This window comes from Podarcis bocagei (assembly GCF_964188305.1).
Source record: "Podarcis bocagei genome assembly, chromosome: 12".
NCBI lineage: Eukaryota > Metazoa > Chordata > Lepidosauria > Squamata > Lacertidae > Podarcis > Podarcis bocagei.
The window spans coordinates 35874557-35890831 of NC_138137.1; the positions used below are offsets into that span (position 1 = coordinate 35874557).

The 16275-nt window shown below is 43.8% G+C and overlaps 1 protein-coding gene across 13 annotated transcripts in view; it reads right to left on the minus strand.

The window, feature by feature from the left end:
- The window catches only part of ADAM22 (ADAM metallopeptidase domain 22), a 124630-nt gene that overhangs the window by 58984 nt on the left and 49371 nt on the right, over positions 1–16275 (minus strand). For all 13 annotated transcript variants that reach the window (XM_081163163.1, XM_081163157.1, XM_081163162.1 and 10 more), the window contains exon 4: positions 12812–12878. In XM_081163163.1, coding sequence (XP_081019289.1) covers positions 12812–12878 — 67 coding nt within the window. The remainder of the gene's footprint in view (positions 1–12811; positions 12879–16275) is intronic.

Genomic DNA, 16275 nt, shown 5'->3' on the forward strand with positions numbered 1-16275 from the left:
TCAAAATGTATAAAATTTAAAATCATAAATTAAATAGAATAAGAAAGAAAGAAAGAAAGAAAGAAAGAAAGAAAGAAAGAAAGAAAACACAACTCACCAGCAAAATGCTGGTATAAAAAGAAGCTTCGGCACTGAGATACATTAGGGCAGGGGTGGGGAAGATGGTGCCCTCCAGACTCCAACTCTCATCAGTCCCAGCCAATGGTCAAGGATGATGGGAGACATAGTCCAACATCGTCAGGAAGGCCACTGGTGTCCCTTCCCCAACCTAGCGTAGACAATGTTGGGATTGACCAATGGTCTGACTCTATATGAGGCAGCAGAGTATGTTTCTTTGTATGTGTGCAAGCAAACTGCCCACAACCTTTCTCTTACAACTCCCTGCCTAATGCATTTCCTTCTACAGCGTTCTTAAACAGTGTAGATCCTTTTCCAAACTCCTGTGGGGGTGGAGAGGGTGAAAGAGGCTTGGGGAAAGGACTAAGCCACACACACACACACACACACAGAGAGAGAGAGAGAGAGAGAGAGAGAGAGAGAGAGAGAGAGAGTCTCTTTGTTCTAAATAAGACCTATGCCAAGGCTTCCTTCTTTTGTAGAAGAAACTCCCCGGGTTTTCATACATGCAATTGATCATGTAGTTCTGCCCTTTTTGGTCTGTCTCCTAGGCATGTGCCTTATGCCACTGTGGGAGCAAAAGCATGAATCTGACTCTGGGCAACTGAGATGATCAAGGGCATGGAACCTTATGAGGAACAGTTGAAGGAATTGGGCAGGTTTAGCCTGGAACTGAGGAGACAGAGAGGAGTTATACTAGCCATTTTCAAATATCTAAAGGGCTGCCTCATGGAGGATGGAGCAAGCTTGTTTTCTCCTGCTCCAGAAGGAAGGACTTAAAATGAATGGATTCAAGTTACAAGAAAGGAGATTCCGACTAAACATCAGGAAGAACTTTCTGACTGTAAGAGCTGCTCGACAGTGGAATGGACTCCCTTGGGAGGTGGTGATCTCTTCATCTCCATCATCTTCATCGTGATTGGGTGGCTCCTGTGGACCAATCAGACTGCTGCATTCTGGATCCTATTGTTCTAGGACCAATTAGACTGCTGCATTTTGGATCCTATTCAACTCAGTACATAACAGTTGTTGTTGTTAATTTTATCATTTGTACCCCACCCATCTGGCTGGGTTGCCCCAGCCACTCTGGACAGCTTCCAACATATATAAAAGCAGAGGTTTGGATGGCCATCTGTCATGGATGCTTTAGTTGAGATTCCTGCATTGCAGGAGGTTGGACTAGATGACCCTTGGCGTCCCTTCCAACTCTACAGTTATATGATTCTGACTCCAACCGATCTAAAAGGGCACAGAAAAATAGTCCCCAGCTTTCTTGCCTTTTTGTCCTCTCTTAGGCCACATTCAAATCCAGTTCCTTCATCTTTAGGTAAAGGTAAAGGTACCCCTGCCCATACGGGCCAGTCTTGTCAGACTCTAGGGTTGTGCGCTCATCTCACTCTAGAGGCCGGGAGCTGGCGCCGTCCGCAGACACTTCCGGGTCACGTGGCCAGTGTGACATCGCTGCTCTGGCGAGCCTGCACCAGAGCAGCACACGGAACGCCGTTTACCTTCCCGCTATAAAGCGGTCCTTATTTATCTACTTGCACTTTTTAAGGGTGCTTTCGAACTGCTAGGTGGGAGGGGGTTGGGACCGAACAACGGGAGCTCACCCCGCCGCGGGGATTCGAACCACCAACCATATGATCGGCAAGTCCTAGGCACTGTGGTTTTACCCACAGCGCCACCCACGTCCCTTCCTTCATCTTTACAGGGAAGCAATTAAGAGGCCGCCTTCCTAGCAGATGCTGCCACGTATCCTTGGCCAGATGTCAGTGAGAAGCAGAGCACATGCGGCATCTTCCCATGCCCTGAGGCTCGAAGTGTGGAGCGGCTTGACCTCCCTTCACCTCCTTGCCTCTTTCCCAGGGACGAGCGTTGTGTGTAGTTTTGAGCTGTCGGTTCATTATTTTAAGGCCAATGTCCAGAACAGCGATCTTGACCTTTATGGAAGACTTTAGAACTTTTCGAATAACACCCCCTGCCCAACCATGGGTATTGACCATGCTGTCTGGGGCTGATGGGAGTCTTAACAAGATCGGGAGGACCACATATGGTCCATCCCTGTTCTGTAAAGGCTGGCAGCCTGGGAGATGGCCAGGGTTGAAAGCCAGGGTTTTCTGCTACCAAGCTACAGCCATTCCCACTCTCTGAATCATTTCCTCCAAAAGAGGCCCAATTGTTTTAGGCGCTCAAATGTAATGTGAAGTTCTGACCAAGGAATTCACCTGCCACCTGCTCTGCTGAAACTTCTGGTCTCTCACGAGTAGCACTTTCAAACCGGCAACAACTACTATAATCTAGAGGGTGCACACTCACTGCTTTTTTTTTATTAACGAGTCCTCTTTGCTTTGACTGCATCAATGTGATATTTGAGAGCCAGGCTCAAGGCCTACAGCTAAACTTGAGGCAAATCTGCATCTGAAATCCGATGCTGGAAACCGTCTGCAATTGCAGCTTTTCAAGAATGTACGTCAATAATAAAAACAAAACTTTCTAGAGAAATGGAAAAGATGGACTAGAGCACAGCATTCCTCGTGTGTGTGTGTGTGTGTGTGTGTGTGTGTGTCCCACTTAAAATGGATATTTCAGCTGCATTATAGAAATGTTTAAAAGTCACTGAGTTATGAACTGGGTCAATGGCTCTAGAAATTAGGTGAGCAAGACAAGCTATTTTTAGTGATTGCTGTAGACCACAGAGAATGTCCTGAATGAGTGGTATTCACCAGATGGCCTTGGGAGTAGCATACATCCTGCTGTTGTTTACAGCTTTCTACCCTTATTGCCAGCTACCTTTCCCTAATTTCTTATGTCGTGGTTGTGGCACAGGCACAGGTTTCCTTCAGGTCTGTAATCCTGGGTTCCTGAGCTTGTGTCACATAACACTTATTCTGCACTTGCAAGAAATCAGTTCCTTAGCGTGGCAGCACCAACTCTCTGGAACTCCTTGCCTGTTGGGCAGCCGATTTTCAGGAGGACAGTCCACAGGGCATTACGATTTACAGTGTCAAAGGTCTTAATCAGGTCAATAAACAACATATACAGGCGTTGGTTTTGCTCTCTGCATTTTTCCTGAAGCTGTTGAGCAGTGAAAATCATGTACGCTGTCTCCCTAGAAGGCTGAAAACCATTTAGGGATTCAGGAAGAGTAGCCTTGGATATAGTTAGAAGACGGTTTGCTAAGATCCTTGCAAGAATTTTGCTGGCCACAGCTAATAAAGATAGCAATCCGTTCTGTCATCTTTTTTTATTATTTAAAGGTGCTAATTTTGGCATCCCTAAAGTCTGCTGGGATCTCCTCTCTCTCCTATATTTTTTCGATGAGCTTATGAAGTTGTTGTCTAAATTCAATTCTGCCCACTTTGACAGGTCCTCTGGCTTTGTTGTTTTTCATTTGGTTAATAGCTGTACACAACTCTCCCAAATTTGGAGATACTGCAAGCTCATCTCTAATTTGTTTTTGCAGAATTTGTGAGAGGACCTCAGCAGCTATGGGGGAGGTTGCGGTTAAGGAGATGCTGGTAATGTTCTTTCCAGATCAGTGCAATAGCTTCTTTAGCTTTTAGAAGTGTGGTACCATCTGTTGAGCGTAGGGGGCATATGCCACGATTTATTGGCCCATAGATGGTCTTTGTGGCTTTCTGTACTTACACACTTATCATCATATGTATATGCTGATCTCTCCACCTGAGCCTATGTAACTAATCAATCCAGTATGAAGACAATCATGAAAAAGCAAATCCACTGTATAGCAACACTAAGTAAAAACACAGCAGGACAAAAAGCAGCCAAAACAGTAAAGCCTTCTCACCTGTCAACAGAAGGGCAACAGAGAGGGGGCCAGGCGGGACTCCCTGGAATGGGACTTCCAAGGCCTGAAGAGCGGATAAGCAATTGATATGCGGCAGCAAGGCAGCAGCTCCCTTTGTGAGGAATGTTACAAACATGTGCACTTGGGCTTGCGGGCACAAAATCTGAAGTAATTTCCTTTCCTTAGCATTTAAAGGAATCACGATTTAGCTTTAGCATTACGAACTGCATTTTATTAAGCCCCTCCACGAACACATCTAGATTTAAAAGAGGCCCCTGGCAACTTTGTAGTGAATATCACTGACCTACATAAAGGAAGCATTTCTGCTCTTTTCTTGTTGCACAGTATCTTCTTGCAAGTATCAAGACTCTGATTGCCTCAATGGAACGTCAGTGTGAAGCAGGAGAAAAATGTGCCCGTTCCCTTAAAACGTTCTGCAGGAACTGACGAAAAGGGCCTTAGAGCACAAAAAATGCAAAAATGGCACGTAAACAGTGGGAGAAAAGGCTAGTAATCCCAGGAGTCTTTGCACCGACCTTTGAGGGCTGTGGAGAGTTGGAGTTTGAGACAAGAGGTTTGGAGGGGGCAACTGTGGTGGAATCTGGCAGATTTTTTGGCAGAATTTGGTGGTGGCATTTTGGAATATTTTTTGAGGTGGCACTAAAGGCTGAGAAACCTAAGACGGCACATACCATGGCAACGAATGCATGCTGCTTCTCCTGTTTATCCCCTGTCTTCCTTTCCTTTGTTGCTTCCACCATGAGAAATTTTATCTTGTAAGCTCCTCAGGGCAGGGACCTATCCTCTTGAATTCTGTAAAGCAGTATGCCTCCTGATGATGCTATAGACATAGGTGTGTGTATTAGTTTATACATATTAATTCTGATATATTAATAATCAATAATGATGACAATGGGTGGTATCCAAACAACTCATTCTGTCACTTCAAGGATTTCTGCTTGTGCAACAGAAATTTCTTCCCCTGCATACACCTTACACCCTCCCAAATCTGCTCTGGAGGATTGAGAGGAAACCCCAAACAGATTTAGGGGCACATGGCAGGTGTGTCCATCCCACTGTGCAAGCAGGAAACCTGGCACAGATGGAACAAGTTAAATGCACACCGCCCGTAATAGTTAAGCAGTAAACCTTGATGCTACCATGATTGGGCAAAAGAGGAATAATGAAAACAGGGAAGACCAAGCCATTTGGGTTTCTGATCCTTTACACCTAAATATCAAGTGCAGCTCTGACACTGGCAGTGCCTGCGGCTTTTTACACCCTTTTCATGAAGTAGAAATTAATAAGGCATTGTCTATCAACAGACATTTTGAAAGTACTATAGAGGACAGCTAGTTTAGTTCCTCACATCGACGGAGGAGAATGCATTTTACAACACCGCCTACAGGAGCTGTTGATGTATCACAACCTATTCATAGTCTAGGAATCTTCTTAGATTCAAGGTGACTGGGAAGCAGAAGGGCAAGGGTAAAAATTATGTAAGCAGCTAAGAATGTGTTGCAAGAACAAGCCAAGGAGTTCTCAGCAAACCATCTTCTACCATAGTGCATCCATCTAGGCTTAGGGAAAAGGAACAGGAAGCTGCCATGAACACTGAGCGAGGCCATCAGCATCAGCCCATCTATGTCAGCATTACTTACCTGGATGGGCAGCCGCTCTCCAAAGGTTTCAGAAGTGAGTCTTCCCCCATCGCCATCTAGTGATGGCAGAGATTCTACATGCAAAGCACACTTTCTACTACTTGGCTATGGCCAAAGAGGACATTTCTTGGGAGACAATTCACACATGATTGAATTCCTCCACGAGCTACACCCCAATGCAAGGAAATATTTAGTAATCATTAGAGGTATTCCCTTGCACCTTCTTCCAAAGGAACCCCAGGGAGCAAATGCTCAACCTACAAGTAAATCGCCAACTCTGGCAATTGCATGCATATGAATTTTGTTGCAAACTTTCACACTATACAGTATATGCCCCCATCGCAGCATCCCAGAAGATACGCACACAATATGCACACAGGCCTGTTAACCATCAAATATGACTGTCTACCTATGAGTATGTCAGAAAGGTACTTTTTTTGCATAAGTATTTTGTCACATCTGGCACCAAAGTGGCAGTGCTTGCCATTTAGTACAATGTTTGAATACAGTCAGAACCATTAGCCAAGGCTGTTGCGTTTGGATCTTGTTTCCGATAGATGGATGAACAGAATGTCTAAGGGGGGCGGGGGCGGAGTGAGTGTGTTGTTTTTAAGAAACAGCAGGGAACGGATTTGGAGACTTAACAGGAAAGGGGACTGGTGCAGATTATTCAGACCAGCAGCCCTTTTATCTCGGTGGCAATCCCAATGACAGAATGATAATCAAAGAGAGATAAAAGGACACAGTGATCTGCTGCAACTGTATGTTGGGAGTCTGGAAGAATCCCAGATTGCCTAAAGGAAAGAACAATAATATATGACAGACTCATGGAGGGGTAGAGGGGGTGGAGGGGGCTTCTGTTTCTCTAGTACCTCTTCCCACCTAAACCACAGCCAGTGCCACTGGTTTCAGTCCTGACAGCTTAGCGTGAGAGCAGGTTTGCCAGTCAACAAGGAAATCTGGTATTCGGAAGATGCAGCTTTTCAGTATCCTTGCATGCATCTCAATTGCTGGTGCTAAAATAAATCTTAGAGCCTGCAAAAACTGCTTGTTACCATTCCCGCAGCTGCACAACAACCCAAAGGCATGTTTTCTCGATCTCACCTTGTCTCATCTGAATGCAATTGAACAGTGATGTCATCTCTTCCACGGCAAAACCAACTGCCGCTCATTTGCCTACATGCCAAATTATGTTGCAGTGTGAATTGGGCTTGTGACCCTGGGCAGAATTACTGGTTGTCTTGGCAAATGTGTGTTCCAAACCCCATGTTCCCTCAAGTGATGTGACTGCAGGGGAGGGGGATTTGTGGGGGAAAGACTGGACACCTGCTGATTGCCCCTGCAATACCCCACCAATTTTTTTTCCCCTCCAGCCTCCAATCTAAGAAGATGCATGGGGAAAAGGCAGTCAAACAAAGCTTGGATGAGCCATTTGCAAAGGAGAATAAATGGGCAAAGCTAGCAGCTCTTTAATACGCAAAAACTGAAATAGGCACCTTGTTGTATACATATGTGATTCGGTTTACAAATTCTATACCTGGCAGCCCAAACAACTGGATTGTTTAAAAATGGTGCAAAAACAATGTGCCCGTTACATAACTTATTTTTGTCGTCTTTCCCGTAACTGGTTTTTTTAAGCAGGTTATTGAAATGCATCGAACAATCCTTTGTAGTTTTGTTTTTCATACTCTTGTGTTGTGGCTGACTTATTTTTGGAAGAAGCCTTCATCTAAAAATGGAGTCAAAAGATACAGCAAAACAATAATCCCACTGTTCTGTTGTACTGCATCATCACAATGGTGCAGAAAGTCTGGGCTCATTTGACCCAAGATCAGACTCCGGATTTTCAAAACAAAAACAAACATTGCTCACTTGCTCTTTCATTCGGTCTCACAAAGTGCCCTTGCTGGGATTTTTCATGGATTGGCCAACAACAACAAAAATAAACAAAGGTTTTCCAAGCCTCCACCATTCTGAGGCACTCATACGAATCTGGGAGCCAGGGGTGAACCTGTGGCCCTCCCAGTGTTGCTGGACTACAACTTCCATCATCCCCACTAGCAGTGCTTTAGTCTTATCTGGATTGACAACAATCCAGCACATTCACTGCCTCACCTGCAAATGTAAAGAAGTAGAGCTGTGTGCCATCAACATATTGCTGACAAAATAGTCCTAAGTGCTCTCTCTCCTTTTAGTTTCTTCCTGCCAAGCCTCTCTTGTTAGTTTCCATTTGGTTCTCCCTAAAGCCAGCTTCCAATGCAAAAGTGTATTTTGGCTGTCACGTACGAGCAATTAGTGAATGAGAAATATTGGAGGAGGAGGAGGACATCCACCTAACTTTTGAATTCAGAAATGCTCTTTAAGTGCAGAATTAAAGGCCACATTGTACAATATACGGCAGCTGCATTGAGTTAGATCAACAGCCCCCTTCTTCATTGCAAATCATGGTGGGAGCAGCTCTAAAAGAGAGAAAAGTACAGGGAGCAAGAGCACTTTCAGAACACCTGTTTATAGAGCATTCATAGGTAGCAAGGAATGATGACTGGCTATTTAATGAGCCTTCACTCTAATTTGTCTGCGGGGAGGTTAGATGATGTTGCATCAAAGCAAGTCTCAACCTAGTGCATTTTCCCACTGCTTTCCTTATTGAAATAAGTCCAGTCTTCTGGGGAAGTGGGTTTGCTGCACAATGCCTTCCAATCAACCACACTTTCACAAAATGATTTCTGCACAAAATGCAACTCAATCCCACCACAAAATAGCCACTGCTTGGAAACTCCCTAACCGAGCATACACAAATGAACTGTGAAGCAATGAAATTTGATCTTTGAAATTCTAACCGGGCAACCCTAGGAGAAATTTAGTGGCACGTGCAAAACTTTTTGTAGTGTTTGTCTCCCTAAAGGAGGAAATGGACAGAAAGAGAATAAACTGATTTCTTGGGTCACCTGAATTGAGTGCAGCTATAGCTCTAGTCGGCAGTGACAGATGTAACAAGAAAGCATAAGGAGACTAAGTAAATCCACACAATGGTAAACTGAATGAGAACCAGCTGCATTGTAATTTCTTTCCTTCAGGTTTGATTCAGGTGAGGAACTATACCGATTTATATATATATTAGTAATTTTGCACTGATTTTCATATGCATTTTTGTAATATTTCATTTAAGTTGTCTTTCGTTGCTTCAGTTTTTTGTACAGATCTTTTTTAATATATTAAGTGGTATAGTTATTAAATAATCAAAATCAAAGAATAAAATAGTCAGAATCGGGCATTCATTGATGGGCTTTAAAAAAACAAATAAGGTGGGTTGAGAGCATGCAAGAGAGTTCCTACACTTTCTGTATTTTCAAGCGGGACTTTTCTGCAACGGCAGAGTAGTTTCCACAGACCTGAGGAGGGTCTTATGTGGGACATCCCACAAGAAGGCTTCCCCACTACACAAAAGTCATCCTCAAACCTGAAGAAGGTGATGGGGACAGAAGACAGAGCTAGCATGCTTGTCTACTCTCCCCCCTCCTCATCAGCTTAGTTAAGCCTGGCAGTGAGTACCTGAATAGGGCCAGTGGATGTCCTTAATCAGCACCCTGATGAGACAATGGACTGGATGAGGGCCAATAAACTGAGGTTCTGGAGATGACTGAGCTTTCCCCTAAGCGATCAAGTTCACAGTCTGAGAGATGCTCACTGATCCTGCAGTGCCGCTTCAGGCAGAAATGGCCTCATCTTTAATCAGGTTAGGATAATATACCAGCTGCAATCCTATAAGGGGCTTTAAATTTCATGCAGAGAAATTGACGCATATGCCACCTCCCTCTTCCCATCAGGAACAGCCCAAAACTGCTGTGAGGACAGTCCCTCCATAGTGACCCCAGCACATAATAGGGGGACGGAGTCAGCATGGAAAGAGCACCTCCAATTTCCTCCGGGCCTTATAAAATTTTATTGCTCTGCCACTGGCTTTATAGCCACAAATGACTCCACATTTATTATTAAAAGTCTTGAGCATTCCTATACCGTGTCTGCCACGAAAACTGCCAAAATGCACTGCATTGTCTTTAAACTATGCTAAAGAGGTATTCTAATATTAGAATGCCTTGAAGAATCAGAACCTAATTTGGTAAAAAAAAGAGAGAGACTTGCTAGTGATCCAAAGTGTTTAGATTTTCACCTTTTATGTATAATGCCCAACAGAGAGAAACAGATGCCCATTCCTGTTCTTTCTTAGCGTCAGATTTTCATAAGCTGTGTTCATAACAGGCACTCTCTTTAAATGTATGACTGAATGGATCCATACTTAAAACACACATCTTTCCAAAGGCTGGAGAGGAATAAGTGGCATTTATGAATGCCCCAACTCTTCCTTTCTTGGGGGAAGAAGCACAGAGCTTGGAGGGGGGGGTCTGCTTTGTATGCAGAAGGTCGCAAGTTCAATCCCCATAATCTCCAGAGAGCTGCTGCCAGTCAAATGTAGACAATATTGAGGTACACAGACCAGTGGTCTGACTCAATATAAGGCAGCTCCCTATGTCCCTTGCCTCCACAGCAGTCGCCTTTCAGCTACTGCCACTTCTTAAATCCTGGCATCTCACTGTTGCCACGAAGGAGGCTACCCCTCTTCCCCAACCCTACTACCAACCCCACTATTATAGTCAACGGTAAGTTGTTAACACACCTGTGTTAATAAGAGACATTGCCTTGGTCTCTTGACCTGAGTCTCCTATTTTCATTGCTGCATTGTTTAAGGCAATTTTGTGTTTGCGCATATTTTAATTACCAATCTTTATAGGGCAGTGGTCAGAGTGTTGGGCCCGGAAGAAGAGGGTTCAAACCCTCACTCACGGGGTAGTCACTGTCTCCCATCCAAATGTACCTCAAAGGGGAGTTGTAAGGATAGCATGGGGGGAGAGGAGAGAACCATGTAACACCACCTCGAGCTCCTTGGAGGAAAGGTGGGATATAAATGTAATGCAACTGGTTTATCTTCTTTATAAACCACACAGAAGTCTATTTATGCATTAAGCAGTATACAACTAGTACTAGTACTACTACTAATAATAATAATACCACCACCAACAACAACAACAACAATAAAGTAAAAGTCGTGAAGCAGAACCTACAGAAGTTGTAGCCTCAATAGCCAAAGCTGAGAAGAGCCCACACACTGCTGTGCAGCCACAAGATGTGGTATTGTGCTGCCACTTGGATCTCCTTCGGGTGCCTCCTCCTTGAGGGGTGTGGAGGGTGGCAACACAAGAACGGGTCTTCTCTGCAGTGGCTCCCCATCTGTGGAATGCTCTCCCCAGGGAAGTTCGCCTGGCACCTTCATTATACAGCTTTATGTGCCAGGCAAAAACGTTCCTTTTTAACCACGCCTTTGGTTGACCTGATTGACATCCTATGCCAGGCTTCCTCAGCCTTGGCCCTCCAGATGTTTTTGGCCTACAACTCCCATGATCCCTAGCTAGCAGGACCAGTGGTCAGGGATGATGGGAATTGTAGTCTCAAAAACATCTGGAGGACCAAGGTTGAGAAAGCCTGTCCTGTGCCCTTTTAAAATGTGGCTCTTTTGGGGGGGTGTTATTGGGTTAATATTATTATTATGATTTTATATACTGTGATCTTTTCTGTGAACTGCCCTAAGACCTCCAGGTATAAGGTATATAAATTCAATCAATAAATAAATATCTTTGCGCCCCATCCTAGGTGCTTCATGTCTGATAATAATATCGTTCTTCTGAACTGTGGCATCCATAATACTAAGTGCAGAAACTCTGAAGAGGCAGTAAAAATACCTGCAAACTAGCAATGTGGAAATGGGAATGAGTGGAGAACTAGATCTTTGCCACTGCACTGAATGGGCATCCTCAGATGACTATTTTGTTCTACAGAAGCTAAATAAGAAAAGAAAAAAACACTGGTGGCTAGAATGAAAACTGTACTGTTTTCAGTTTCCTGTTTTTGTTGTTGTACACCATCCTGATATTTTATGATGTGGCAGTATAGAAGTAACTGAACAAAACAACAACATAACATACATGGAGAAGTTGTGGAGAGGGTGGTCAGATGATGATGAGGAATAGATCAGAGAGCTGGAGGAACCCAGGAAGGGTACCAGCGGGTACAGGGAGGAGGAAACTGACCCAGAGGACTGTGGGCTCAGTGGGCTGTGGGTAGAAGTCTGGATCCTGTAGAAGGGCATAACAGGTTGTCAAAAGAGTACTCCACCCCTGTGACAGTGGATACCCCACACCCAATGCCACCAGCCATAGAACTGCCTTTCTTGGTCCTCCCTGTCAGTCAAGAGCCACACCTTTCTAAGGAGTCGCTAAGAGAAATGTCAAATGTTGATCTGGCTCCAACTCTGTGCCCAGTTCCAAGAATCTGGCAGGAACAAATCTCATGGAGCCAGCCTCTATGGAGATCACTTCTCATTTGTACGCAAAAAAAAAAAAAGGACCAGACCACTGGGTGGAAAAGCTTTCCTTCTTGTTGTTAACTGCTGTTACCTGAGGGTGTAAGATGTGGGGAAAGCCAGTGTCTAATACAGCTTCCACCTGGAGGCTGCTTAGAGTATAGCAGCAATCAGCAATGTCCTGACAGCCACGACTTCATCAGAAGCACAATTCTGACAGAATTACAAAACACAGGTGCCTTGCTTTATAATACTGAGCCAAATAAAAACAAGCTTTTGAACTGGGGTGAGGAACCCTGGGCGTCGAAAGCAGCTTTCCAGGCCTCTTTGTCTGGAACTTTCCTCTGGCCACACCCCTCACTGGTCTTGCTCTAAGCCAGTTATAGGGAACCTGTGGCCCTTCACAGCCTCTTGGACTCCAACTCCCATCAGCCCCAGCCAGCAAGGCCAATGGGCAGGGATGCTGGGAGATGAAGTCCCACTCCTGCTGTGAGCTCTCCTCAAACGTGTCTTGGTGGGAATGGGCCTTTGAACTGCCTCTTGCTTGCCTGGATAGAGAGGAGCATACATGGGCAGGAAGCTCCGTCATCTGTGGGGCTGGAATGGGCAATGGCAAGAGCCCTTCCCCCCTTTGGGTCCCCATCCCTGCTTTCGAAGACTGAAATGTGGCTTGGTTGTTTTGTAACTCGGCTCCCAATTTGTGTTCCCTCACCAGCACTATCTGCAGCCAAGTTAAGACAGCTTAATCGCATTGCATGCAGCAAGATGAAAATATATTCATAACAAAAGTGCCAGGGTGCAAGTTCTTACTTTTACTTCCACCATCTTTCCGCCGTGTTCAATGTGCCTCTCGAGGTATTCTGAAGACAGCAGATCACTGAAATGACAGGCAAGGAGTGCTCCGTTATATGACATTTCCTCAGCATGTAAACATTGGCGTTTAAAAAGCAAATACTTTTTTCTCAAATGTTCCTACACACACAATAAAAACACTTGACAGTTAGCTCCAGCAAAGCTACATTCGAAATGTGTCATTTTTCATATAAGTAGCTATTCTGAAAAGGAGCTGCCGGTGTTTTAAAAATCAGTGACCTAAGAGATGAAGAGCAGACAACCCAAACCCCAAACAGATGTATCAAACCTAAAAAAAATAAAAATAAAAAATACAGTAAAACAAACACTACAAAGCAATGACTCGTTTCTTTTCTAACTCAAGCATTTCAGTGTTTCTATGTATAACTATATAATAATATGAGCCTCTAGGTTTCAGGTACACTCCCATTATTTTTGTCATTGCTGTAACAATTACAATTCTTTCCGATAAAAACATACTAATTTTAGCAAGTAAGTATAGAAAGCAAGATGGCTCCAATGGATTTTCACCTTACTTAAAGCAGTAGTTAAATATCATTTTTCATAGGGAGATTGAGCATTTTGTGAGGCAGCGTGGGAGAAATCAATGAACTATTTGTTCACACTGTTTATTTGTTTTAAGAGCTATGAAATAAGGAGCTGTTTCTGACAAGGCCGCACATTTTGAAGTGATATTTCTATTTGTCCCGAGGAAAGATTCTGCTTATAGAATTCTCAGTTATACATACAGAAAAGGTGGCAACAAGTACAGATATCTGAGAAATTCCAGAGCAAGGGCAACTAATTCTGTAGCATCAGTAACCAGCTCCATGCTATGCAGTGCTATCCTTCCATTCTACCTGCCGCTGAGTTGCTAAATTGAAAGTTTGGTGGTACTAATATGAACACAATGTATATGGCCCAATAAACTCTGGCCACTGTCGTTTTAGCATGTAATAAACATTGCAAGATCCAACGATTTAATGATAAGAGGGGGTGAAAACACTAGTACAAATGAGAAGTTTCCCTTTACCAACTTTTTAATTACAGAAAAGGTGGGGAACCTTCAGTCAAGAGGCCAAATGAGTCTACATAGAGATGGAAGGGACCCCAAGCGCCATCTCATCCAATGTCCTGCAATGCAGCAATCTCAACTATAGCATCCATGACAGATGGCCACCCAATCTCTGCTTAAAAATCTCCAAGGAAGGAGAGCCCACAACCCCCTGAGGGAGTCCGTTTCACTGTCGAACAGCTCTTACTGTCAGAAAATTCTTCCTGATGTTCAGTGGGAATCTCCTTTCATATAACTTGAAGTGACCAGTTCAGGTCCTAGCCTACAGAGCAGGAGAAAACAAACTTGCTCCAATGCTCCATCTTCTGTATGGCAGCCCTTGAGATATTTGAAGATGCCTATCATATCTCCTCTCAGTCTCCTCTTTACCAGGCTAAACATACCCAACTCTCTCAACCGCTGATCATAACGCTTGGTTTCCGGACCCTTGATCAACTTGGTTGCCCTCCTCTGCACATGTTCCAGCTTGTCAACATTCCTATTAAACTATGGCACCCAGAAATGGACACAGTACTCCAGATGTGGTCTGACCAAGGCAGCACTATTAATTCCCTTGATCCACAAGAAACTACACTTCTGTTGATGAAGCCTAGGATAGCATTAGCTTTTTTGCTGCTGCATCATACAGTTGACTCATGACACAATTCTCATTTAGAAAACCCACCAGGAAAGCCAACTTCTATCTACAAGAAGTCATGTTCAGAGATATATCCAACACATACATTTAAAAAGCAAAACAAAATTTGACCACACCCTAAGGAAGAGCAATTTATCATTCAAAAGTCTGGTGGTATAAAAAAAAGGTTTTGCCTGGCACCGGAATGCATTTATACCTTGCTTGAGCATCAGGAATATATTTGAGGGCTAGCTATAACTAGTTTTGCCAATTTCTGGCTGTGTTGATGAAAACCAAACAACAGAACAGGCTTGCATTCCATACAAATTTAAAGCTGTAATCCTGTACACACTTTCTTAGGAGTAGGCCCCCACTGAATTCAGGAAAACTTACACACCTCAGGAGGCATGCATAGGATTGTCCCGCAAATGCTTTATTTTAGTGCCGCTGACGGCTTGTTTACTGATACAAAACAGAGAGTGCAGAACTCCCACCTCACTTGGAAACCATCCTCTTAACGCTGCTGAGAGTAAAGAAGAATTTTATGAATCAAATAAAAGCATTTCTAGAACACATTGCCAAAGCTTTATGGCTCTTCTTTGCAAACACCGCCACATCATACCAAACTGGGGTGGGAACTGATTTGTGGGGGAGGGCCATAGCTCAGTACTAGAGCACATGTTTTGAATACGGAAAGCTCCATGCTCAGTTCCTGGCACCTCCTGCTAGGTCTGGGAAATATTCCTGCATGAAAGCCTGGAGAACGGCTGCCTGTTGGATATAGACAATACTAAGCTAGATGGGCCAATAGTCTGAAATCAGTATAAAAGCAGCTTTCTGTGTTCAATAGGAGCATTATTTGTTTTTAACAAGATGCAGGCTAATGTTTCCCAGCGTGGAATGACAAAAGCCCAGTTTTTAATAAATACTGCAAACATCTTGCAAAGATTTATGGGAGACCTAACAAAAATGCAAGCCACTAACATAAGGCAAACAGCAGTAGGAGTTTTAATATGGCAAAACAGAATAGTATGCCACACATGCCATTATTGCTGTACTTAAAGGGCATAGTTTTTTTGTTACAAGGAAATAATTGGCTTTTATTAACCTTCACGGCGCAAACAAAAAATCTAAGCAAATGCACAAGAATTGGCACTTGCCCTTGTGGCATAAAAGCACAGATTTGCTTTTGCAATGAAATCATTTGCATTTGAATGGTGACAAATAGCATGATTCTTTTATGTCCCTTGAAATCGGAATAGTGTTGCTTGACATCAGGACTACCCTGAAATCCTGCGAGCTTGAAAGTGGTGGTAGTGAAGGAGGAGGCAACATATATATTAAGGAGCAACAGCTCTAAACCAACTTTAGGCTCACAGGCAGACATTTTTGGTTAAAACAAGAATAGCGTAAAATCAATGCAGAACAGCCAGGTAGTCAGATTTCTTGGAAATCTAGAATAATCCTGTTGGAGATAGCTTTTCTGGGTGTGTCATGAAAACGGGGCAGAGAGGGTGTCGTTTGGACCCTACTGATTCAAGGATGCCCTGACGCACCCCTTGTGGCGTTTGCACGTTCATTTAGAGCCTGTCTGTACGGGGGGGGGGGGAGAAAGGGTTAAAATGTAGACCAATCGGAAAGCTGGAGGAGGAGCCTACATGTGTATAAAAAGGCTTAGCCTGAGGTTTGTTAAGAGTTGTTGGTGGGTAGTTGGTTGGTTTTAGTGAGTTG